Source organism: Agelaius phoeniceus, chromosome 1 (assembly GCF_051311805.1).
Source record: "Agelaius phoeniceus isolate bAgePho1 chromosome 1, bAgePho1.hap1, whole genome shotgun sequence".
Taxonomy (NCBI): Eukaryota; Metazoa; Chordata; class Aves; order Passeriformes; family Icteridae; genus Agelaius; species Agelaius phoeniceus.
In genome coordinates this window covers 130,383,756-130,410,087 of record NC_135265.1, presented here as the reverse complement: position 1 = coordinate 130,410,087, position 26,332 = coordinate 130,383,756, and the positions used below count along the sequence as shown (strand labels likewise).

At 42.7% G+C, this 26,332-nt stretch overlaps 2 protein-coding genes across 3 annotated transcripts in view; one reads left to right on the top strand and one right to left on the bottom strand.

The window, feature by feature from the left end:
• GRHL2 (grainyhead like transcription factor 2) overlaps positions 1-13,713 on the top strand; it is a 57,350-nt gene extending 43,637 nt beyond the window's left edge. Inside the window, exons 14-16 of the mRNA XM_054633439.2 lie at positions 2,682-2,767; positions 8,019-8,083; positions 9,305-13,713. Coding sequence (XP_054489414.2) covers positions 2,682-2,767; positions 8,019-8,083; positions 9,305-9,419 — 266 coding nt within the window. The 3' untranslated portion in view covers positions 9,420-13,713. The remainder of the gene's footprint in view (positions 1-2,681; positions 2,768-8,018; positions 8,084-9,304) is intronic.
• A 2,325-nt stretch (positions 13,714-16,038) lies between these two features.
• Positions 16,039-26,332, bottom strand: part of NCALD (neurocalcin delta) — a 59,016-nt gene continuing 48,722 nt past the window's right edge. The window contains exons 4-5 of one of the 2 annotated variants that reach the window (XR_013184562.1): positions 24,147-26,234; positions 16,039-24,115 (exon numbers count right to left, since the gene is read on the bottom strand). Coding sequence is in view for 1 of the 2 variants with exons in the window: in XM_054634527.2 (XP_054490502.1) it covers positions 26,137-26,234 (98 nt within the window). In the remaining variant the exon portion in view is untranslated. Of the gene's footprint in view, positions 26,235-26,332 lie in introns of both variants that reach the window. The other variant, XM_054634527.2, reaches the window with a different exon arrangement.

Sequence of the window (26,332 nt, the reverse complement as noted above, 5' to 3'; positions counted from 1 at the left end):
TTTTTCCTCATGTATGTTGTTAACAATTTAAAAAGAGGTATCTAACATTGTTCTTCTGCATTCACACATAAATCCTCAGTTTGGTAGCCTGGCTTCTAAAAGTCTCACTGGTGCAACAACATCCCTTTGCCCCTCAGCAATTTGGTGTGTTGGGGCTATTTCTTAAGTAACTAAAGGCTAAATTTATCTTCCCCCATCTTTTGCAATTCTTTTTAACATCTAAAGAATGTTAAGGTCTGCAGTGGATTTCAGTGCTGGCAAGAAAGTTAAGGACTAAGATCAGGGAGTAGATCAGACAAATTTGAATTTGTAGCTTTCAGGCAAAAATAGCTCATTACCTTTTACAAGATTTCCCCCCTGTTCCCCTCCAAATCTTGTAATTTGTACTGTTAGATTGAGTCCATCTAGATGCTGTGAATGTGATGACAGTAGGATCAGAGGACATGAATTGTGTTACATGGTCACAGTCATTCAGTGGCAATGCTGCTGCTGAGCCCAGTGGAGCCTTTGCAGCCCTTTTCCCTCCCCTCTGGCTGTGCCTCCCACTGTGGCTGTCTCTCTGCTTCTCTGCCAGCATGAAGGCTTGTGGGGCTGCATTGTACATTGAGGCAGGGATCTGATCTGTCTGAAGAATAACTCAAAAAAGGGGTTGTTTTTTCACTCACATCTGCTCTTTGACAGAGTTTTTCATCCAGGAAAATTTGTTGAGACGAGCCAGAATAAGAGGGTCTAAGGGTAGGGATGAGACAGGAACTTCCTAAGGCATCACTGTCACCACAAGTCATTTGTGGAAGAGTGCTCTACTGAATCAAAGCCAGGAGTTTCACACCTGTCAGGGTAAAGGAAAGTCTAACAACCCCCATGTGCTTACTAATCCTGTCTCTCCGTGTGTATAATGTTGCTTGGCACACCAAGCACAACAGAGATGTAAAGCTCAGCACCAGGATTGTGTCATGTTTAACCTTGGACCAAGTGATTTGTTTTTCTCCTTTCAGATATATTTGTAATTGTTAAGGCTGGCAGAGCTCCAGATGTTTGTAAAGCCAGGTGTTACAGGGCAACCCTCTAGTCACAAGGAAAAGGTTTACTAAATTATTATATGTGTTAGTACTGGTAAAATTAGTCCATTGAGTGACAGCTTGTTCATGTGATTAAGCATATCAGGCATGGTAAAATTTAACTGCTGGTGTGGAATTATTTTTTCTTTTATGTTTTGACAGTTTAAGTTGTGACCCAAAGTTGTCTCTGCTTCTAAATCCATTAAAACGATGTTCTCAGGCCAGGCTCCAAAGAGGTGCTAAAATATAGGTGAAAAGGATGTGGCTCTGCATGCTGTGGTTGCAGTTTAGTGGCTTATATTTCTGAATTAAAGATGCAAAAAAACCCAACATTGTCCTGCATGTTTGGTTTGTAGGCCCAGTGAGGGAACTGAACTACCCATTATTTTTTTTCCAGTCATTTCAAAACTTGGGCAAAGAAGCTACAATTCTCCACAAATGGGCCTGAGTCCATCCTGCTAGAGTCTTGGCCTGAGAATTAACTTTACACAATTACTTTTATGTGAAAAATACCATCATATTTTTTGGTTCATCTGCGTGTCATCTATTGAGTTATGTGGTGAAGATATCTCTTGGACCATGAGAATTTGTAGTTTCAAAAGATGCCCTTTTCTGTCTACCTGCCCCCTCCAAAAAAAATGGGTTACCAATGTAATTTTCCCACAGACATGACAGTGGATGTGTGTTTGTACCTCACGTGCAGTAATGTTATTTGAAAAGGCAGTTCATTTAGGAAACAAAATATATTGCAGAACCTCTTATTCAACCTGTTACTTATCAGTCATGTTGGATGATGCCTAAAATACTTTTCTAGTGTCTATGCTTCTATGCTTTGTACCTGTCTGCTTTTCTTCTGCCATGTTATAGCAAGGTTCCTCTATTTACCTGAACAAGTGTGAAGAAAACAAAAGCTAAAGAGGGCAGGGCACTGTGCCTGTGGACAGCTAGCAGCTAACATCTGAGAGAGGAAGAGGAACAGAAATGGCATTTGGGTACCTAAGCAGGTGGGCACACTGGTAAATGCCTGCCTGCCAGCTGTGCTCTTGAATGTCTCCCCTGTAAAGTCTCAAATTACTTTGAGCTCATTTTTCCCAGTGTTTATTTTCATACTGGTCGGGCCATTTGCAGGCATCTCTATGGTAATGTTAGAGACAACTATTTCTTTACCTTTTCTTTGATTTTGCTCTCAAAGGCACAACTAAAGGCAACACAGACTTGCCTTTTTTGAATGTCCTTTCCAAGCCTTTTAGATGAAACCTGGAGAGGTACAAGCCAATTCAGAGGTTTAAGAAGACCTAGATTGTGTGTTTTGTCCTATAACCAAGGGACAAGGCCCCAGAGCTCTTTAGCTTCTTTCTGTAAATGGAGATTTAGATCCTAGAAGATAGAGATTCTGCACATTAGATTAAATTTTCAATACTGTATTTTCAATGCAACTCCAATGTATTGTCCATGTCTAGATCACTGATGATATTAAAGGTACATCTTTTTAAGTGCAAACCATCTTCAGTGCTTCATTTTATCTGTCATGGATTAATATTTGTTTTTCTATTCAGTGTGGGGTATTTCATCTGTGCAATTGACTGAACCTGCTCCAAGTTTGATTTTTTTTCCCTATTTCAGTGCTTTTGTATGTGAGGAAGGAGACAGATGAGGTGTTTGATGCTTTGATGCTGAAATCACCCACGGTCAAGGGGCTAATGGAAGCTGTAAGTATCTAATGTCCTTATATTGTTTGTCTTTCTTGGCAAGAAAAATCTTGAGGCTTTCCATGTATTATTGAGATAAACCACTATATAAAGATGAAGTTATTCTCAAGCGCATTTAAAGCATTTCTTAAAGCTTTCTGGAATCCTGAAATGCTGGCATTTTCCTAATTCAGTGTTATCAGTAGGTTACTGGATTTAAACAGCATCACAGAGCTGATTATTGGAGACCTGAGCTTTGAGGAATTGCAGTAGTTAACCAGTGTCAGGGAAGGAGAGAGGTGCAGGCTTCATTTTCTGAAATGCTTCTTTCTGAACTGATGGTTCAGAGCCTGTTGAATCTTTTCCTGTAATGCTTGTCAGTACATTCCCAGCCTGGTTTCCAAGAAGAGGCCCAAGGATGCAGTGTTTCTGTGGGAATTTCATGTGGCCTTTGTTCAGCATGTAAGAGGCAGGTGCTGAGCCAGTGCAGACTTGTCATTCATATGTTGTCTCAAATTCCTTCTCTAGTCCTCACTTACAGTGTGACCTACCTACCACTTGCCTCTTTGCTGCTTCTTTGAGTTGAGTTTTTGCTTGTTACCCATTAGCTGTCATCATAAGAGTTGCTGTTTCCATGTTTAATCTTGTTTATATGAGCTGATGGCTCATGAAATTTGGGAAGGGAAGAGTTAAGAAATAATCATGTGTCTCACTGCTTCAGTGGAGGAATGTGAGATTGACATGTGGGATGCTGAGTTGATTTCCAGCCTTGTTTACTTGTAGGGGAGAAGACGGAAATGGATGAAAGTGCCCCTAGAGAACTCAGCCAAGTGCTAGAAGTGTGTATATTTATACTCTCTAAAAACCATCACAGTATCTTGTTACATTTACTGAACACTTTTAATGCAGTAAAGATTGAGTTATTTGGTCAATATTTGGCCAGTAGCAGAAGGCAGAAGAAGATTTGTGGGTTAGTGAAGTTGCTTAAAGCACCTATTTAGATGGGGGTATCTCTGAGGAGAGTCAGTGGCACGCTAAGGATGTCCTAACTGTGCTTCTGCTGATGCTGTTTGTTAGCTGTGACTGCAGCTCAGCTGTCAGGCAGAGCACATGGATAACAAAAACCAGGCTTTGCTTGAAGAGGCAGCAGTTTGATTCATGGTAAACTGCAACACGATTTCATCTTGTCTTTGTATGGAAGTTAAAAGTATGTTATAATCTGTTCAAGCTAGTATGAATATTTTATCTCTAGTAGTCTGTGCCTCTCCATGCCTGTTCTCCAGCCACCATGTAACAAAAACAAAGCTGGTGCAGAAGCAGGAAGGGTTTCTGCATGCCTCAGTCAGTGCAGCTGCTGACTCACTGGCATGTTTTCGGCACCAGAGAAATCTGATCTGTTGTAAAATGTCCCAGTTCACTGGAAGGAACACATTCAGAAAATTTGAATTCTCTTTGGTAGGATATTGTGGATAAAACAATGCCAAAAAGCTGTCAAACTGCATATTCTTAAATATTGTCTCTACAGTCATTGCAGCAAATCATGTAATTTTGTAATTGTGCATATCCTAAATGCGTCATTCTCTTCTCAGTATTAAGAATTTAGGAACTGAGCCTCTGAGTATTACAGAGCCCCAGATCTGAAAGGGAGCTCCAGTGATCCTCAGCCATACTCTCCTTCTCTGTTTATGGATTTTACTCTTTTTTCTTTTTGTTAGTCATTATTCCTGATCTTTGACTTCTCCCCTATCTTTCTGTTATTAATGATATGGTTTTCTCAGATCCTATGTTTATTTTATTCTCACATATACCCCCATTCCAAATTAACAATTAGATTCCTTTTCAGATATCTTTCTTTTGGCAAATACCTAGAGGTTTTGGGTTTCAGAAATGCAGCATGTCTCAGGAAGCGACTCAGATGTTTGGTTTTTGCTAATCAGTCTAGATCAAGTGAAAATAGCAAAACATCACTTATATGTGTGACTGACCAACTCTACATCCTGATTTCAGCCTGATCCAAAGTCAGGATAACTGTGGATCTCAGTAGGTACCTCCGTCTTACATTGTGCAAAATTGCATATTTATTCAAATTACAGAAGGCAGTTCAAACTGGGAAATTCAAGCATCTCCCAAAATCTTTCAATAATTAAAAGCTAACAGCTGAGTTCAGTAGATCTAGCTTAGACTGTTAGATACCTGCCAATATGTATGTGATCTTCCAGCCAGTGTAGGGCAACAGACAGATTATTTAATAGAAATAAGCTGGCAAAGTGTTTTCCTACATGCCATGACCCACCCAGATATTGCCCTTTCTGGTTTCCTGACTCCAGCAGAGAGCATTTCTGGTGGCTTATGCAATCAGACAAACTTGCCATGCCAGGGGACTGCAGCCCAAAGGGACACCCAGACAGGTATTTCAGTGCCACTCAGTAGGCTGTTGCACTGCTTCAGGCATCCTAACAGAAATAAATTTCTGCTCAGAAGATTGACAAATGGAAAATTGAGATGATAAGGAAAAATACCGCTCCAAATAAAGACACCTTTTTAAAATTTAATGTAGCCTGCTTGGGTTCAGGTGAGAAATCCTGTAGTTTTGTATGGAAGTTGGCAGTAAGTGGTGGTCCTCCTGTGCTTGCAGCAAACACTCTGAGAAGAGAGTGTTAAGTGAGATGCCCTAGCAGATGCTTGCCCTATGCTTTCTCCAATTCTGCATCAGGACTTAGCACATTTGTACTAGAGACTTTGAGGGGGAGGCTCTCCCATGCCCCCACTTTAAGCCTTGCTTCCACAGTTTTCTGTTTGGTATAATTGATTGAATCCCAGGAGTTCCTGAGAAATGTGCTTATTCAGTCAGCTGGAAGTCTTTTGCAAAGCTCAGTAATCCCTGCATGTTATATAAATCCTACACCTGTCATAGGCAGTGTGACAGGCAAGGCTTTCTCAGCCCAGCCTCTCATAGTTTATGTAGGAAGTGGTGTCCCAGAGTCCCAAACTACTTTGAGCAACATTTGGAATGCATGAGTGTTAGGTATGCCAAATATCCTAGGGAAGATTTATGCTGGAATGTGCAGAATGCTGTATATTAGCTGCTATTAAGCCTCCTTGGCAAGAAATGTTTTGCTCGGCTTGTTTATTTGCATGGAGTCAGTGAAAAGTGTCTTCAAGTGCTGGTCTTTACAATATCTCTGGGCTTCAGACTTAACAACCCAGAGAGGGAGATCATTTCCTCGTGTTCACACACTTGTGACACTTTCTGCAGTTTTGGGTTGCCAGTTTTTCTCCAATGCCTGTTACAAAGGACTTTTTTCAAATGTCTGATGAAATTGATCCATTTTTATTATTGCTTTACATGAAAACCTAAAGTTAGGGGTACAACAGAAGCACAGATACAAAAATTCAACACCAGATTGTTTATCTGATGTCATTCTGTTCATGATAAGCAAAGCCAGAGGATAATAAAGAGTAAATGAACAGCGAAACATGCTGGTGCAAGCAAAACTGAAGCAGCAAATATCACCCAAATTCAGTTTGTATTTTGTTCTCTGCTCGGTGGAAAACTTAGGGAGTGGATGGGTCTATTGTACCCCATCAGTTATTCCCCTTTCTGTTAGCCACTGATGTATGCTAATAGTCAGAGGACACTGTTTTCAGTGTATGAGAAACTTTATTGGTTCTTCAGAATCTTGGAGTTTTGCTATAGAATGCCAGTCAAGCTGATAGCCTTGTGCATTATTAGGGGTAGTTTTTAAGTACAAAATTGCATCTGGGCTACGATGACAATTATACTATTATAGGTGCTGTAGACAAGTATAGGCTAATTAATTCTCTCTTTCAGAAAATCTTGGCTGTCTGGATGGGAGCCCTGCTTGGTGTTCAACCTGTGGCTCTTTGAATCTGTCCTCAGTGCTGAGTTTATCCATTCCATTTTCTCTTTTGTGATAATTGTTTTAATGTACTTCCCTAAAATACCTTTTCTCAACAGAACTCTGAATGCCAACACAAAGAAAGGATTTTACAGTGCCTGATGTTTGCCAGTCTTTAAATGGATTTTTAATTATGCATTTCAGTTGTCTAATGCAAAAGATAAGTAGTCAGCTATTTAGCTGCAACTTCATTTCACTTGGGAAGAGCTGTAAACTTACTTTGCTTGGCAGTAGAACACCACAGAACATTAATCACTGGCGGAAAAAAAAAGTCATTTTTCTGTAACTATTTTGCTTTTTGGGACAATCCTCTTCTAAAATGTGATCTGTGAGACCTGTTCCCTCAAAGAAGAATCATTATTTGGAAAGCAAACCTGTCTCAGATGAAGGGCCCAGGGACACCATCTTCATAAGCACACCCCAGACTCACTGCAGAATAGACATCCCAAAAAGTTACTAGTATACTGCTGCAAAGCAATGCCAAAGCATCCATGTGAAGTATTTGTTGGCATGGGTAATTTGTCAGCTAAGTTGTTCTTCCTTCTAAAGTTTTAGTGTATTTTCTGCTTTATTGTTTTAGTTGCTTTAGTAAGAAGTTTATTTTACAAGTCCTTTACCTTGATAACACACTTCTCTGTGACATCTCTTTATCTGTTACACTCAGATGAGGTTTTGTGACTCAAACAGGGTTTCATTTTGCTACTGTAGTAACTAGACTGAGTCACCTTCCCAACAATACAGAAGCTTCTTAGTTCTTTGTGTTTGATGTTGGTAGCCTTCCCACAATTAAAGGTACCTTGAAGACACTTTTCAGACAGAAGTACCACCATGGAGAGTCCTGTTAGCTTAATAAACCTTGAAATGTCTTTGAGAAATAGAAATGTGTATGTTTTTGTTATTCCATCGGTCCATCAGCTCCTGTTGGGTTGCCATGTGTCTGCCTTCTGCCTGGTGGGAGAAGCCTTTGCTTCCATGAGCCCAAAAAATCAGATCAAGAAACAACAGAAAGATCAGATTGAAATTCCTTGGTAAAATCTGAAGCTGGGAAGAGCATTGACTCTGAGCAGAGCACTAGGAGATGCTGGGGCAGTTCTGATGGCTCACACCCTATGAAAACTGTAGTATCTGAATTTCTGGATGGAGACAATTGTGGGTTTTGATTAAGCTGTTCAGGATTCTTGCTCCCCAAGTCATCCTTAAATGAAAGCATGATATGGTTGTAACAGACTTTTCTCTATAGCTATCCTGTCAAAGTTTGCAGAGTTTTTGTTTTAATGTCTTATGTAAGGTAAGAGGTGATATTTTTATATTTCTCATTCATCTTTTGTGATATTTTATTTTTATTATTTCAGATCTCTGAGAAATATGGGCTGCCAGTTGAAAAGATTGCAAAACTTTATAAGAAGAGTAAAAAGGGGTAAGTTAGTTACCTAACTAAGGATCTATTGCAGGATCCTTTAGAAGTAGTCACAGATCCCAGTTTTACCTGGGGCCTCATGATGCTGGGCAGTACAAACTCTTTCAGGAGACAAACCCATGTGCTTGAAATCTTCATGTCTATGGAGACTGTAAGGGATGGCAAAAGAGGAAACATGGATCTCCAATCTTTGTCTGACCAGTATGCCTAAGCTTACTGTGAAGGAAGGGTTTGTGGATAAGATATGTGGATAAAGTCTGTTTTGTAGACAATATGCTTAATAACATCATGGAGAGCCAGCATGGGAGATGCTGCCTTTGCTGTGAATGCAGTGTGGAGTTTTCCTGCAGTGTTAGGGAGAAATAGGCCACTGTCTTACTCTGAAAGACAGGCAATGTTTGCTGCAGGCATTTCAGTTGAATAAATTTAGACATGAACATCACAGCTGGACTTTTAGAATAGCTAGGCTTCTGCTCCTTGCCATAAAACTAAATCTCTCCACTTCAACTATTTTTAAAGTTCTATTTAACCACAATATTGTAGCAATATAATTTTAAACCAGTCATTTATTTTCAGCTGTAGCTAGCTTAGGGCATTGTTGTCTGGGAATTTCTTTAGCTTTTGAGAAAACAGGTGAAACTTCTCATGTTTTGCTTCTTTCTAAGTGACAGAAGAAACACTTGGAGGTAAAGAGTGAGGAAAGCACTCATATACACTTGAAATTGTGCATTACACAATTTCACAATTGTGTAGTCATTGTTGATAGTCTTGCATCTAAGCTGAGTTCTAAGTCTGTGAGCTGTGTGCAAAGCACAAATTCCACTGCTTCCCTGTGCTTCCCTCCCACCACAGAGGTGCAGCAGCTCACATGGTGTTTCTGAGGAGTAGCACAGATGTGTCCCTGTGGGAGCCACCACCAGGCATTGGGAAGCACCAGCTAGCTGGGTCTGCCAGGGATCTGAAGTGCAGCTCATCTGTAGGTAGCCTAAGTGTGTAAACATCCCACCACTGGCATGTCCCTTAACTGCTCTGGAGGAGCAGCCTCTAATCCAAAGACTACAAGGGACTACAGGGCAGATCTTGCTGGTGATTCCTACTGGTGAGCCTGTACTGGCATGTGCTGTTTTTGTGTTGTAGAGAAGCAAGTACATGTGGCAGTGTATAGCTTTTCCTTTCAGTGTCCTGGTACATAAAAACATTGATTTCTACCTTTGTCACCAGCATCCTGGTAAACATGGATGACAACATTATTGAGCACTACTCCAACGAGGACACATTCATCCTGAACATGGAGAGCATGGTTGAAGGCATCAAGATCACACTGACAGAGATCTAGCCTCAGGCAGAGCCATTTTGTAAGGAACCACAGCATTTCATCCTTCTTGGAAAACAGATTCCCCATAAACTTGACAGACATTGATCAGAGAAACTGTTACAAGACTGCATTGAAAATACTGTCCATTCTGCACATCTGCAGCTCCTGCAGATAGACTTGGGTTTGTCAAGCACAAGGCTATTCACAGTAACCTGGTCCCTTATTTATTGTTCCTCACTCTCTAGTGTACAAGCAGTTACCAGCCCCCAGATTTGTAACCAGATGACCCACTGCAAATGTGAAATGCAGCATTTTAATCCACACTTCAGTGTGGATAAGCTCATTCTAAAACACATTCAGTAACTATGCTGGTCTAATTTCAGAAATCTGGTATAAATCACTTTACCAGTAGTTGTCTCTGTCATTGCTAAAAATCTGTTGCAGTGCTAAAGATGGGCAAAGTGGCTGACAGTTCACTTGCTCAGACTGATCCATATCTCTGTCTCCTGTATAGTCTTGCCAAATACCTCTGGTAGTTCTCAGCATGTAGCAATGAGGACTTGTAAGTAAGGCATTCAGTTACAAATGTCACTTGTAAGTAAATGGTAAAGAAACCGTTTTAACCTTGTATATAATGTTTATAATATGCAATAATATATTTTAACTACTGTATGTGGGCATGTTTACTGCCACTATGTTTTTGTATGTATTTGGGTTAGGGTTTCATAGAATCTTTCCTAGAGGATTAAATTGCTGCAATCTGTTAAAGAGTGTGTACTGAGAAGCTGATAACTGAATCTGTACTCAATATGCTCCATCCTTGCTCACACAATTGTATATTGAAATATTAGAGCAGACTCTGCTACTGGGTCTTGGACGCTCTGGCATCATGGGGCCCACCTTAGGTGCCCAAGTCCCAGCTGTAGAACCTGAGTCTCCCATCCAGCTGTAACAAAATCCAAGAGACACTGTGTGTCTGCTGCCTGCTTTGCCAAGAGGTACAAAAGGGATTTCTTCCTGGTTGTCTTCCTTTGATGAAGCAGAGGCTCCTAAAGTGGTATTTTCTCAAACCTGTGGTGGGAAGGTTCTTTCTGCAGCAGCCTGTGCATCAAAGCATTCCTCTAGACTGTAAGAAACAGGACTTCAGACTCTTCCTTTTAAGTGTATTTGCTCTTGTATCTCCATTGAATGATTCAGCTGTGATTCCTAGGGCACTTGGGTGATGTATAAGCCTGGGCTTGATGTAAATATTTTATCAAACTGGAACATTTTTTCCACTGGAGACTGAGTATCCCACAACTGAGGAGTGGAGATTGGTCTCTCTCTCAAGGGCTGCATCTGAACCCAAGTTGAACTACATGGTTATTCCATCAAATTCCACACCTGCCTTATGAATTCTGTGAAGAGATGAAGTTGTGCAGGCTAAAATCATACCAGGAAAGGGGTTCAAGGCCTGAATGTCCCTATGACATCCAAACCCAGCATCTCTTTCTCTCCATTCCAGCTCCTCTGGCTGTTGTGAAGAGCTCCTCACTTAGCATATAATTCCATGAGTTTCAGTTGAAATTTATTCTCTACCACTGTACATGGATTCTGTATTACAGACAGAAGTGGGATCCTTTCCTACATGCAGCCTTTAGAGTTTATTCTTTTCTTTCTAAAACCTTTTCTCGTTTAGTCACACAACCTTTATTATTTGGTGGTTAATGGCAGAAAGAAACACTGCCATATTTAACAGGGCTCATGTGTGGAGCTATTTACATTCAAGCAAAGTAGCTGGGGATAACTGACCAGTCTAATTTGGCCATATCTGCATGAATTGTCCTGTAAGTTCATGAACACTTTCTAAACTTCATTAGCAGTAGCATCCCATTAAAATCTCTTCCTTTAATAGAAATGTTAAGTACATGTCAAGGTTTCTGTGGGAGCAGAAACTATAAAAGCTTCAGGCTGGTAGCATCAGCACTAACATACCCAGAATTCACATATGCCTGTAAAGCAAAGTGTGTATTCTGTCTTTCTCCTGCCCTTTTCTTTTGTCATGCACTCTTTCCCCTTCTGATGCAGAGTTCTGTTGTAATTTCCTTAACTTTATATAAAAATGCACTCCAGCAAAGATGCTCTTGCTATGCTGCTCAAGAGCAAACAATCTGGGAATAGAAGAGATTTATGATGGTTCTGTTTGTTTCTACTTGGCTCAGACTGAGATAAAAAGTCTATGCTGACTTATCCCAGATAATTTTTTCTTAAAGAAAAAAAGAGGACAGTTGGTACAGGAGGCATTAGGAACTGGGACCAGGACACAGGACTGGTAAGCAATACTGTCAGTTCTTGTATTTCTCTGTTGGTGTTTGGAATCCTCAGAATATCATCTGGGATCTCTCAGCTGGTCACCATGTCTGGGCAGAAGCTGCAGGTGAAGCAAAGGAGTAAATTTATGCAGGAGTTGAGCCCTAGTTCTGCCCCCAACAAACCTGCTGTCCAAGGGAGTGCTTGGGGCTGGCCTGGGTTGCAATGTGCTGCATTAAGAAAGGCCAGTGAGAATTTAGGGATCACAGAGAAGGACAGGCAGTCCTGGCAGCACCAGCACTCAGGTTAATAGGATGGTTTTGTCTTACATTTGGGTCTAGATGAGCTGAGATCTGTTGGGTGCTGCAGCATCCTGTCATTAGGAGCAGTATAGGATCAGTGAGAAGAGCAGTGCTCCAGGAATAGTGGGACTTGAGTTATCCATTGTCATTTTAGGAGCCTTCAGTCAGCCACTGTCCAGAAAAGGAAAGTTGCTTCCAAGATTAACTGAAAGCTATTTTAAATGCATCTTAAAGTGTGCAAATTCCTGATAGTAGAAAGCTAATACTCCTGCCTTTAGTTCCTCTTACAGTCTCAGTGAAGTTATCAGGAAGGTGCCTAGATTTGTGGCAAGATTATTTTAGAACAACAGCTAGAGCTAGGTAAGGATGATCACCCTTTACTTTATCTGCCAGGGTCTGAGGGCTTTGTTTCTCTGCTCCAGATGCAGGTGCCTCACAAGCCCTGAGTATCCATGCTGCACCACTTCAGTTGTAGTTGTAGCATCAGCTGCTGGAGGAGCACTGAACCTTGGATGCTGGTTGTGGCAAGCTCCAAGCTCTCAGGCTTCACCTTTTGGTCCAAATCAGCCCATCAGAGTGGTGGGAAAGGGGCAAGAGTGGTATGAGTAATACAAACTTCTGAAGCAGTGGCTGCCTTGTGCCCTGCTTGATCAGATATCCTGAGGAGTACACAGTTGCTTACGTGTATATTGTTTAAAATATGCATGTTGCTTCTGTTTGATAAAAAAATATAGATTAATGCTGGATCTTCCAAATATTATGAGTTAAATGGAAGTAAGATTTGTCTACTGTTCAGCAGGGGACAGGAATATCTGTCTTGCCTCCTTTTGTCTCTTTGTGGAACTGCTGTGGTTATTTATTTAAAGGAACAAAATTCTCATTTCCTTCTCTTCTTCAAGACAGCAATCTTGAATCTTAATTAGTACAGCCTGAAGAGTGGCTTGCTGCTCAGTGCATTTTCCCTATGAAGAAAATGCAGTGTCTGTAGATGTTATGTTTTGAAAAACTCTAGAGATGTACAAAAGGAGAACAGTCTTCTAATTTTGGTTCCTGCTGCAGACTTGGCACTTTGTCCGTCCATTTGATGTTTTATTATAAAATCCCATTCAAATTCTCAAATTCTAGTTCTTTCTCACAGTCAGGTGCTGGTATTCCCAAAATAAAGTTTTGTGGATGTACTATGATCACCCCATCAAGACATTTTGGAGGATTTCTAACACTGAGTGTAAAGTACAAAGAAAAGAATGGGTTTTTTCATGTGTGTCCTCTCTCATGAAGTTTTTGGTCAATGGAATTCAGAGATCAAATGTCTTTCTTATATATTTTTCTCTTTCGTTCTATGAATTGTTTAAATGTAAATTAATTCAAACAAGTAAAATCTAAACTCTCTAGCTGTCAGAGATGCTGTATATTGATTGAAGTGGAACTGGAAAGGAGTATCTTATGACTTATAAAATGTAAAGCTTATTAAATGTTTTTATGCTCTTCCATTTCCTATTAATTGAGACAAGATACAAACAAGAATGTTTGTGCCAAAGGTTGTGACAAGCCGTCTTTCTGGCAAACAAGGAAACTTAATGTATAAATAGTGTGCTTTTATATTAAGAATATAGCTCATGTAACTTAATAGTGTTGCAACTGGGAGAGGGGTTTGATAAGCTGTAAATACAGTTATTTTATTTTTTGTACATTTTTAAGAAGGAAAAAAAATAAATATTCCTATGTATGAGACAATATTTCTGTTGCTGTGGTGTGTATTACTACATCTCTCCAGGAGAGAGGGTATCAGTATGTACCAGTGCCTGAAGGGGGTGCAGAGAGGATGGAGTCAGACTCTTCTAAATGGTGCCCAGTGACAGGACCAGAGGCAAGTGGACACACACTAAAACACAGGAGGTTCCCTCTGAAATCAGGGAATGCTTTTTACTGTGTGACTAAGCACTGGAGTGGGGTGCCCAGAGAGGATGTGGAGTCTCTATCCCTGTAGATATTTAAAAGCTGTCTTGACATGGTCCTGGACAACCAACTCTTGTTTGCCCTACTTGAGCAGGGGGATCGGACCAGATGAACTACAGAAATCCCTTCCAACCCCAACTATTCTGTGACATGTTGGAGTGTCCTGGGAACCTGTCTGGAAGCACTGACAGTAACTTTGTGACTCCTGGGCACCTGAGTTGAGATCCTTACCCACACCTACTCCAAAAGCACTGAAGCATACCTGGCCACATGTCGTGCAGTAAAACATTTTTATCAAACATTTTATTCACCACCAGTTCAGTTTGGCTTTTCAAACAAGATTCAGGAGGTGAGAACATCTAAGTAGGTGGGAAATTGCTTGGGAAAGCATTTTCCTCAGCAAAGGTTGATTCCCCAGGCAATAGCAGGACAGCCCTGTCTTGCAGTGGGGTGCAGGAGTTCAGTGCTCTGGATGAGCAGTGCAGAGTGAGCCAGGATCAGCTCCCATGGAGCCCTTTAAGGTAATCACATTTCCTGAGCACTGCCTGTGATAGATGTTTAATTATGTTTTATAGGAAGTGGTTTTACTGAGTGGCTCTTAGGATGCAAATGCTTGAAAGCTGCGTGGTTGGCAGTGCTCCATCTGCGGGGCCATGGAGGGGTGAGGAGAAGTGTGTGGGCTGATGGGACCCCCTGCACCCGCTGTGTGCTCAGGGCTTGGGCTGTGTCTGGCATGGCTGAGCCAGGCTCCAGCAAGGTGGCTCGGGTCACCTGGATTAAAGGTCATTGGGAAGAACTGACCAAACTGAAACTGAAACTGAAACGTTAGGGCACTCACCGGGGCAGCAAAGCTGTCCTTTTCGGCACCTTCTCAGTCTCTTGGCTCAATTTGTGCTGCAGAAAACACTGACAGATTCTGGAGCACGCCACTTCCCAGACGCAGCCGTGAGCTGCAGGATCACAGCTCCCTCCTGGCTGAGGTGGTGGGAGGTCCAGGGATCGTGGGGGTGCAACGAGCTGCAGTGCCTGGGGCAGATGGCTTTGCACAGTGAGAGGAGGGACAGCAAGGGTGGTACGTGGAGGATTTTAGCCCCCCTGTACAAATTAACGCCTCCTTACACCCAGTCTTTTTATGCTAAATCGTATGATGGCCCTAAGGGGAGGGTGGGGGGAATGTACATCACAGGGAGTCTTTATTACACTGGAAGTTTGTGTAATAAAGCTTGTTTGCACTGAGCACAGGAGATACCTGAATACTGCAAATGATGCTTCATTCAGGCTCCAGCCTGTCTCAAGCTCAGATTAATGTGCAGTTCCACAAATAGGCATTTTTGTTTAATCTGAAAAGGAAGTAGGCACTGGTTTATGTTACTTTCCAGTAGGCTTTAAACTACTTTTTGCACTCAGCTAATTCCAGCTCCAAATTTAACCGAGGTGAAAATTTGGGGAGCTTAAGGAGCATGCACAGAAGCATCAGCCAGCCCCCTCCAGAGCCTGTCTGAGGCTGGCAGGAGTCCCTGCTGTGACAAGCTCTGCTGCAGCCTCATCATCCACATCTCAGAGCAACTAACCACAGCTACATGCCCATGCCCTCTTGGCAAATCCTGCTCCCTTGATGCTTATCATTTTATCCCCTTATCATTAGGGGATAAAAAACTCCCCTAAACCTGGAGAGGGATTTATCTATCGCAGGGAAAGTTGCTGTCAGTCAGCTAAGCTGCTCTTTCCAGCTTCAGAGTACCAGGACTCTCAACTTTGTGCTGTCCTTCCTTTGCTTTTATAACCCACTCCATGATGTCCTACTCCTTGCCCAGCTGCTGGCTTTAGCTGCTGGAACAAAATCTGTGTTAGCAATGGAGCATCCAGCCGGCTGCAGTGTGCCAGCCCAGTGCCTGTGCACAGCTCCAGCCCTGCCTGAGCCCTCCAGATTGGCTTGCACAGCTCTGACTCTGTGCCCACAGCAGTGAGCAGGACAGGAAGGCAGTGAAGGCAGCAGGCAAAGGCTTCTCTGGGATTTTCTCCCCAGACCAAGGAGCTACATGAGGCTTTAAGGCTCCACCATGAAGGGAGTAAAGCACATGGCACACCATCACTAGCTGCAGCAGAATGTTTATTAGTAGGAAAGAACATTTAGGGGATTTCAGTAGGTGAATTTTTTTGAACTGTTGGTATCCACCACACATTGGTTTTCATCAAGATTGTTCAAGGTCACATATTTATATAAGAAAGCAATAATTAATATTTAGGTGCAATCAGTAATTCCAGTATGAAAAAGCACCGTGTCACAAAACAATTTACAATACAAAAGTCTTCAAAATCTAACATTTAAAAACAATATATTTGTTCAACAGTAATAACAATACAGTAAAAAAATTTTTATTTCCCTTCAAACAATACTGCTTATATATTTTGGCACTCAGAAAGAAACTGTCACAAATGTGCCTTTTTAGCCACACGATGCTGTTTTGTGAGTGTCTATATAACAAGGAAAAACATGCTTTTGAAGTCAGTCATTTTGCCAGGTGCAGTTTGAACTGCTTTCTCCATTAAAAAGGAAAAAAAAAAAACCTGAAAGAAAAATAACTCCTAAGCTGCAGCATGTCTTGTCTTTTGGCCCACGACACAATCTGGAGAAGCATCTCAGACTCAGTCTATCCAGTAAGTCAACCCTGCCTGAAAGGCTGGATCTGAGCCCCACTTCATTTTCCAAACCTGACAAGAAATGTAGACCTAAGCCATTCAAATGGTCCTACCTTTTAGGGACTGGCCCCAAGTTCTTGCTATATTAAGCACCCCAATAAGATTCTGACCCTAAAATTGCTGCTCAGGCTCTTCTTTTCCTTAATTCCCCTCAATTTTAGTTAATTCATTTTAAAGTCACTTGCACAAATTGTCTTGCAATGTGAGCCCACTGTTGTGCTGGCACAGCCAGCAGTTCCAAGGAAAACCAAGTTCCTAGGAGAATGCATTGGGTGAGCCATGGGGTGAGGGAGCCCGATGGCAGCGGGGTGCCCTGGGTCAGGGGCCATTCCTCCCAGGTCTCCTCCTGGGGCCAGGGCTGGCACACAGCATGGGAGGGAATCACACAGCTTGAATCTGAGAGAGGGAAAGACAAAACTAGACTTTTCAGGAAGAATTAATCTCCACTCCAAACTGACCCCTATTAAGAGAGGAACGCAGGTGCTACATGCCGGGTGAAACACCGGTGCCTGCGTGCAGCTCTGACAGCCCCTGGAAAGGGCTGATTCTAGTGAACATGCAGTCCTTGGTGCTATCTCTAAAAGCTGAACAATAACGAAAAAAATTTAAATAGTTTTTACATCTTACATCAAAGATGCCACTACAAAAACACAATAGTATCACACATTAATTAGTACAGTCTTAAAAATGCAAACCAACGCTGGTAAGACTCCCATACATTCTGCATATCATATGTACAGAGGAGAAGAGCTTCTTGAGAGGAGAGGACAGTCATAGAGAGATAATTTTCTGTTTTCTGAGTACGTTGCATAATACAAATACATTATCAGCAGAAGAAAACGTTATTCTAACACTAAGAGCTCAGGAAAGGTCCTAACTGGAAGTTAATAGCTGGGGAACCGTGCACGTGCTGGGGGGCACAAAACATACACAACCCTCCGCCAAATTCTCCGTCTCCTTCGGTGGCCTGATCATCAACTTTCATTGTATCAGGTAGGTTTAACACGTTGCTCTGTAGGTACAGACTCCCAGAGCATGGAGCAGCACAGGGCCATGTCCCCAGAAGCTGCCCCTGCTGTGCCTGGGAGCCACTCGCCTCTACGTGTCCTTCTTGTGGGCTTTGCCTGGCAGAGAACCAGCTGGAGACTCAGGATGCCACCAGATGAGCTTACAACAGAACCAGGGGGGGAAATTAACACATCACAACAGCTACAGGCAACAACACACAGGACACTTGCAATTCTAGACAGCTGTAAGAAAAATATGTGGACCAAATTAATTTAATTCATAGTTGTCTCTCTCCTTTCTGAATAGTAAAAGTCTTCCTTAGGATATGTAGGTTTGCTTACAAAGCATTCATCTAGATCTAGAGAGGTATCTAATTTTGCCAAGACACAGGATATACTGAACTCCATGCTGCTGCAGTGAGTCTGCTCGTAGTAGATCATTACAAGTTCGATTTGTTGTGTCTATTCTGTGCTGCAATGAGGCAACAGCCTGAGGGAACAGGGAAAGCTCTCCCTGTGGAATGGTCACGGACTTAAATAGGAACTGGGCACTTTGATCCATTCAGCTCTTGGTCATGTTTTATCTCAATTTATTAGTTTCTGCAGCATCAAAAATATCTACCCAAATTTAAACAAATTGTTGTGATTTAATCCCAACCAGCAACTAAGTCCCACGAAGCCACTCATTCACTCCCTTCTAGTGGGATGTAGAAGAGATGGAAGGGCAAAAGTGAGAAAACCATGAGTTGAGATAAAGACAGTTTAATAGGGAACACAAAAGCCCCATGCAAAAGCAAAGCAAGGCATTCATTCACCAATTCCCAGGGGCAGCCAGGTATTCAGCCATCCCCAGAAAAACAGGGCTCCATCACAAGTAGTGGTGACTTGGGGAGACAAATGACATCACTCTGAACTTGTCACCCTCTTCCTCCTTCTTTCCCCCACCTCTTTACATGGTGAGCATGATACCATGGTCTGGGATATCCCTGGGGTCAGTTGGGGTCAGCTGTCCTGGCTGTGTCCCATCCCATCTCCCTTGTGCACCCCGAGCTCTCTTGCTGATGGGGTGGGAAGCAGGAAAGTCCTTGACACCATGTGAGCACTGCTCAGCAATAATGAAGACATCCCTCTGTTATCAACAGTTTCCAGCACAAATCCAAAACTGACCCTCATTCTAGCTAGTGTGAGGAAAATTAACTATATCATAGCCAAAGCCAGCACACAAATGTATAACTATTTCTGCATCCATCACATCACTCAGCAATATTTAAAAATCAGAAGGTATTAAGTACTCCTGTCAGAGGAAGACAATATTGGTCACTTCAGGTTCAAGAGCAAAATAATGCTGAATATACAAATATTAACTACAAGACTGCTTGGAATAGAAGTGAGCAAGTGGAAGAGATAAACATATTGCAATGCAGCTCAATTTGTCTCCTTGAAGCAAGTGTGCACACAAAGAAAATCCCTAAGGTAATTAAGCTCTTCATTTTTACCAGGCACTATGTGCCCACCTCACTGGTAATTGCTCAGTCAGTTCTGCTCCTGGGGTCTTTGGGACTTCTGCATAAGAGCTGAAGGACCAGCAGGGCTAAATCTAAGAGGATCCAAAATAATGAAATAAAACATGCCTGCCACATGAATAAGAAAATTAAACACAAAATACCAATGAAACATTACTTTGTGGAGCATTTGTATGACTAACATTGAGCATGATGTCTTTAGCAACCTTCCTTAGATCCTTATTGGATTGAAACCCTGGATGTGATCTTTCTTTTTCTTCAGATACTAACAAAAAACTATTTGGTTGCCTTGGAAATGTGAATAATGACAGGAAATAAAAAGGTGGTGGTGGCAAGGAACTGCAAGTTCTCCCCCAGACTACCACACTGGACCCATGAATCTTCCCTCTGAGTGCAGCCAATGAGCAGCACAAATGAAGTTTAGAATCTAAGAGGATTTTCTCAGGGGGGTTTACTGATCACCATCATCCTGCCATCCCATTTGGTGGGGAAATGTGAGGCCAGCCCTGAGCACCGCGGGAACCCCTGTCCCCAGGGAGGAGAAAACCAGAGGTCACACCCCTAACACTCATTTTTGACAGAGAGCAGGAAGAGTTTCTGCCTGATATAACTATGCCAAAATTATCTCTTGGTCCACAGCACCTGGGTGCTCCTGCAGGCCTGGGGCACCTGCACACTGCATGGGGATGCTTGGGAGGTGCTGCTGCTGGAAGAAACCAGCTCTGTGTGGAGTAAACAGGGCAGTGGAGAGCGAGCCCCAGGCACGTTCAGCCTGCACTGCCTCAACAAACATGTACACTATAATGAAAACCAAGTTGTTTCAGAGGTTCAGTGTGCCCTTAAAATGTTTAATACTGCCATTACTTAATAATAAGAAATAAATAGTGTGGTACTCACAGGTGGGCCAAAGATGGGAAACCAAATCAGAAGCTGCTCCATTTAAGTGCATTAAGCTTGGCTCCTCCACATGTCAAGGGCTGGTGTTTGTTATTTGTTCACACAGAGGCTGGGAAAGGCAACTGGGAGGTGGCTGCAAGGACTTGGAGAGCTGGACACCCTGAGCACATGCCCTGGGAAGGTGAGAATATCTTTGGTATAAGGTCAGGGCAAGAGGGGAAGATCTAAAACATCTCAGGTGCACAGTAAGTGAATACTGTGCAGAGGGTGGGTGGCTGTTGTGTGCCTCGAGATCTAGGGAGCCCTCAGCCTGCCTGATAATCTCAGATGACCATGTCTGGGGCAGGGCCCAGAGTCCCCAGCCTCACCACACAGGGCTGGAGCAGCCCAGGAGGTACCATTGACTGGGCTGGAGTAGAGGAGCTTTTCTGTACTGGCTACTGCTAAGAGGGCTTCACTGTGCAAATTCAGACCCTGGGCTACAGGCAGGGATGTCCTCATAGTTTTTCATTTCTCTAGTCTTTTCACATTGTTCACTACAACTCAAGGCCTTTTTTTGCTTTACTTATTAGTCAGAATTAGTCAGCATTTTAGAGGTGATAGCTTAATCCCAGCTACACATTGAAACAACACAACCTGTGGGAAACCAATGAGAAGCCCCTTGCATCTGGCCTTTCCAGCTTGTTAAGATATGGACAGTACATCTGGGAAGCTTTGTACCTTATCCTCTGAAAATCCTCTCCCTGGAAATAACTTCTCAGTATGGATAATTGGGAAACAACAGCAGCAAAAGCCAGGATGGAATAAGGGATGCTGTTTAGATTCCCATAGAATGCAGGCATATTTGCTGCAAGGGGCAAGGAGATTGACTGTGCATCCAGCTGATGGCTCTGCTGCTCTGAAGGGCAGAGGCACCTAATGGCTTTTGCAGTCCCTCAGCAGTGGTTCTGGTTTCTAATGTCACTGATTTCCATGCCAGTTTACAGTCCCTGCTGTCTTTTCTTTGTGTTTAAAACACAGCTGTTCATTCCACCGTCCCTAGCCTGTAAAATGACACCTGGGCTTTGAGAGTCAATGGAGCTTTCCCTTCTTCTCTCTTCCACCATGACCAGGAATGAACTCCCATAGGCAATAGTTTGTCCTCAGCTGCACTTAGGGAAAACCTTATGCTCATCCTGGGAGCTGTTTGTGCAATACCTGCCAGGGTATGGTAAACAGCTGTGCTCCCTCATTTTGGAGTGTATTTTGTCAGCACCTCTGACAGAATATGCAGCAGACAGAGCTGCTCACATAGAAGGTGCCATTTCTAGTCAAGCCCTATCTCGAAACCCATCGCACCATGTGCCTGACGTATCACTGCTGCTTATCTTACCTGCCTACTGCACAATCAGTGGAAAACTCTGCATGCAGCTCTGAGCACTGCTCAGCTCTCTGGCACTTGACAAGTTTCTCTACATTTCTAAGTGCAGGTTCTGCCTGTGATACCAAGAAAACCAACTTTCCCCACTTTCCGACTCCTACATGACATCCCGCTTAGTGAGACACAGAACAAAGAATGCATCCAAGTACTTCTGCAGAGGGCAGGTGAAATATTCCTCTCCACCAGTCTTGCACTGGGTACCTGACATCTAACTGCTGAGCCCAAGGGCTGCCATGCCTGGAAACCGAGGGAGCACCATGGGGAAGATGAAAGGAGGTGCTGGTGTACTGGGTGTTCAGGAAGACTTGTCCAGCCAACAATCAGACCTGTCTGACTGTTTCACTTGGCACTTGTAGGCTAAACTGCAAAAGGAAACTCCTGAAGGATGCCTCCTCCATCCTGACCTGCTATATTGCTATCATGTTGCATCTGACACCAGCGGTGCTGAAAAAGGGGAGAGTTTTAAAAGGAGGAGGCAGCTCAGCTCAGGGCATTGTTCTGGGGCAGGAGATTCCCTTCTCACTGCCACATGTCCCCAGGCACCTGCCAGTTGTCACCGTGTTCTCTGGTTCACATGTACTGAGACATGTGGCCAAGGCCATCTTCTCATCTTAGCTTAGTCTGCAGATTAGGGCTCAGCACCAAGTTACCAGAGTTCACCAAGTTTCCATGAGTCAGCTGAGACAAGGTTCTGCCCACAGCAATGCAAGGTAATGCGACTTAACCTGATCTGCAGTGAAAGAAAATCAAGCTAAGCAGCATTATTGCACTTTTGCCATCAGCAAAGAGAGAAGTCCTGGGGCTCATCCCCCAGGGGCAGTGCTCAAACCACAGCGACTTGGGCATGTGTGCCTGCTTCCTGTGCTGGTGTGCAATATTTCTGCACACGGACCTCCTCCAGCTATGAAGTTTACATACTTCTGACTTACTGTTTTAAGCAGCAGAAAATGTGGAGGTTATGACTTATAACACAGAACAAAAAAGAATGCCCCAGGAAGAGGATAGAAATCCTATAAGCTCCTAAGAACTGCAAGGGAACAGCATAGCTCTGGGTACCTCAGAAACATCACTGAACTGTGAACTGACAGGGCTTCAAATAATGTTGAAACATAAATATTTCTTCAGTCCCTCTCAAACTCTAAGTGCTCACAAGAACACATGTGTTGGTTTTAAAAGGGTTGTGTTCCCTTTTCCCCTCCCAAAGCACCCTAAAGCAAGGACAGTATTGCAAAACTCACAGTCATAGTCCTCACCTCACATGGCTCAGAGTTTGACAAGCTGACTGGGAATGTCAGATAAATGGGACTGGCATTTTCCATGAGTTCAGTCTACATGTGACATATGCTCATTAATCCCTTTGGACAACACATAGTGAAGGCTGCCTCGTGCACACGTGAGTAAAACTAGAGAATGCATGTACAAAATTGAGAAGTCATACAAAATAGTATGTGCTGTCTGCCATCCTTCCTGTGTGGAGATATTGCTAATGAATCACTCAAAAGTCTGACTTACTGTGCTATTCACACTTTGCCTTTAAAAGCTTTATGAAGGCAATTATGAATACAAATGCAAATGACAGCAAAGCAGAAAATTTCAATCTGAGGCACAGCACACCACTGCTGACCTGCTGATTTGAGGTCTGCAAATGTACCTATCACAACTTCAGCTAAGAATCACTCTTTAAGTACATGCAGAGGCAGAGAAAGAAAGGGATAGTTAATAATTTAAAATAATACCAATCATCAGTGGCAGTCAGGTAAAAGAATAACCCTAGCTGACTCTGTAAATGTTTCTACAACAGCCTTATCTGCAGCTATGTCCTCTGCAGCTGTAAGCTAATTCTTATTATTGCAAATGTTGTGAGCTGTGGGAAGCATTACATCTCTGCTGGGGTCACAGCACAGGCTGTACAGGAGTAGCACGGGAGGCAAGCCTGGCCCAAACACCCCAAAACTACTGAGCAAAAACAAACTGAGAGATTGGGTTCTGGGCCAGAAGTGTCTTGTAAAATGAAAAAGAGGTGGTATGCAGTCACTTAAAGAAAAGGCAACATTTTAAAAGCTTCAGTCACATGCAGCTGCTTTCACAGCATTAAGAAGAAGATGGAACTGTAGAAGGTATCCAAGTTCACCTCCAGTAAATGCCAGCTTCCACAGATCTGGGCTGCTTTGGGCGTGGGTGCCTGCACTGAGCCAGGAGGTTGGAAATTCAGCAGGGATCCTCTGGTGTCACCTTGTCCTGCCCACGCAGGGGTGGTGATGGAGCACCCCCAGAGAGGCTGGGGTGGTGGCACGGGTCACTCCCATCTGGCAGAGGGGTGTGCTGATCACTGCATGCCCACTGGCCTTCCTTCTGCAATCCCCAGAGTCTGGCCAGGCTTCTTCTGCTGAAAAACAACCCTCAAGTACATGACTTTCAAAATCCATGAGGTGATGGACATGAAGAGAGGGCCAGAACGTCTCCAGGTAAAGCAGAAAATTACCTTGAAGAAGGTAGGGACAGACTGTCCTTTGAAGGGGATTTGTGCACATGGTGTCTAATTAAGATTTGGGAGAAGGAGATAGAGAATATTTTCATCAGCCAGAAAAATTGGTGCAAAACTTGCCAGTGTTGCTCATAACACCTGAAAGTGCTGGGTATTAAATCCATAACACCTGAAAGTGCTGGGTATTAAATCTGTTTGTGTCTGTGGCTGGGCCCCCTTTGCTTTCTTATTTTCCCACGCTCAGCTCAGCTCAGCTCAGCTCAGCTCAGTATTTTGATGAATGTAATGGAAATATATCATCAACTGGATTTTTGTGATTGTTTGAGACAAAAATGTGTGCTTGAAGACATTTATTGAGTGTCATTAGCCACTCATAAAAACTTTAGTACAATTGATTAACAATGTTATTTTCAATTTACTTTTATTTTCTCTTAAAAATGTTTTGCCCTTAACACCTGGCAAAGCAAATGGTATGGGAAAATTAAGTATAGGATTGCTTCTGTCAGTTATTGTACATGCTAGCTAGTGTTCCACAGAAGATTATTTATGCTCAACTACTTCTTCGTGACTTCTAATTAGTACTTAGCTAATCATCATCTGCAAAGCAGACTTCTTTTACTTGGTTTATTTTAAATTAAGGCTACTGGGGATTAGCATCTACAAGGTCACTTGACAAAATGCCAACTTTGCCTGTCAGACAAAGGTTACTCTAACGAGCTCATGAATTCCCAACACCGTGCCTGCCTGCATGGGTAGCTCTCCAGCAGGATCACAAAGCAGACTTCAGCTAATGACTGATTAATGCCAATTTAGTCAGCATAATGCCTCCTGTTGCTAAAGCTTTTCCAGCTTTTCTCTTGCAACAGCGCTTGTAAAGTCCCTAAGAAATCCCACATGTGTGTATTAGCTTTGCATACAGCAACTTTGATCAAAGGATAAAATTTTGCAGCAGCAAATTTCAGATACTCCTGCACCTAGGCGGAAAGATAAACATTCAACATTTCTCTCAAGAGCTGTTCTTTTTTTGTTTTAATTTTTATATATATAAATATATCATAAAGCGTACCATTTCCTCATTTCAGTACAGATTTTTTTGAACTTTACTAAAATAAATGAAATATAAATGCTACAATTTTATGTTTAAAACAAGTTTTGATGACAGCCTTCCCCTAAGAGCAGGCCCAGAAACTCTGTTAGCTACATGGAGAGAGACAAAAACACCCCCAAAACTTCCTGCTATGCAAGAGCATTGAGAACAGCAGATGTGCCTTAGCTGGAGCTGCTTGCAGGTGTCTGTGAGTTCCTCACGTGAATGCCCACCCTCCCTAGTAGCAACTGCTTTATTACTAACCTGAAAATTTCACATTCAACATGTATCTCCCTTAAATTCATTGTCAAGACCCAGCTTTTCATATCTGTGTCTGCTTTTGCTGATCCCAAACGGCAAGAGGTATTGTCAGTTGTGGATTTGGAGATCAGGATTGCAAATTGCTTGCTGAATTTTCAGATAAAGCCATATGACTTCAACCACTGTAAACCTAGTAAAAAAAGTCAACCTTCATTTTGTCCCTTCTTCACAACGTGGAAAGTGTTCACAGCATTGAAACAACGAGGCATAGGAGTGGATAATACACCCCACACATGTTTTGCACTTTCATACTTCTTCCCAGTCCTGTCTTTGATCTTAACTGGTGCCTCCTGGACAGGAGAGGAGGTTCCAGGTGAATCCTACCCCACCCATCACAACCCCTTTGGTTCAGCCTTACTACACTTTCAGGTCCTGCAGGTGAATACCTAACAACTAAAGCAGCAATCTAAAATCTGTCAGTGTGTCTTGCTGCCAAGGGGTTTGTTGTTGGTTTACTCCTCCTCAACATGTTACTTTCCAAAACACATACAAACAAACAAACAAAAAACCAAAATGAAATTTTAAAAACAATGATAACACCACAATATCTGTTTAGAACAGTACTGCCCATGCTCTGGACAAATTCTTAAGAGCAATTCAGCATTCTTATAATTAATCCACAACAAAATAAGCTATAAGATGCCACAAATGAAGGCATAATTGGCCATACAGAGGCAACACTACCATGAATGTTGTTTGGCAAGAAAATAATAAAAAAAAAGCAGATAGATAATTCATCCAAAGTACAGGTTCAGAACTGGCCGGCACTGCTGGGATCGCACTGCAGGAGACGCACTATGGACGGGTCACTCTTGGCGCCGCGGATGAACTCTTCCAGAGAGAGCTTTCCTGGAAAAGAAACATGCTAATTTAGAGCACCTGGGGGGCTGCAGCACACCTGCCAAGCCTCTGGACAAGCACGATGGAAGGAAGCTGGGGAAGCCAGG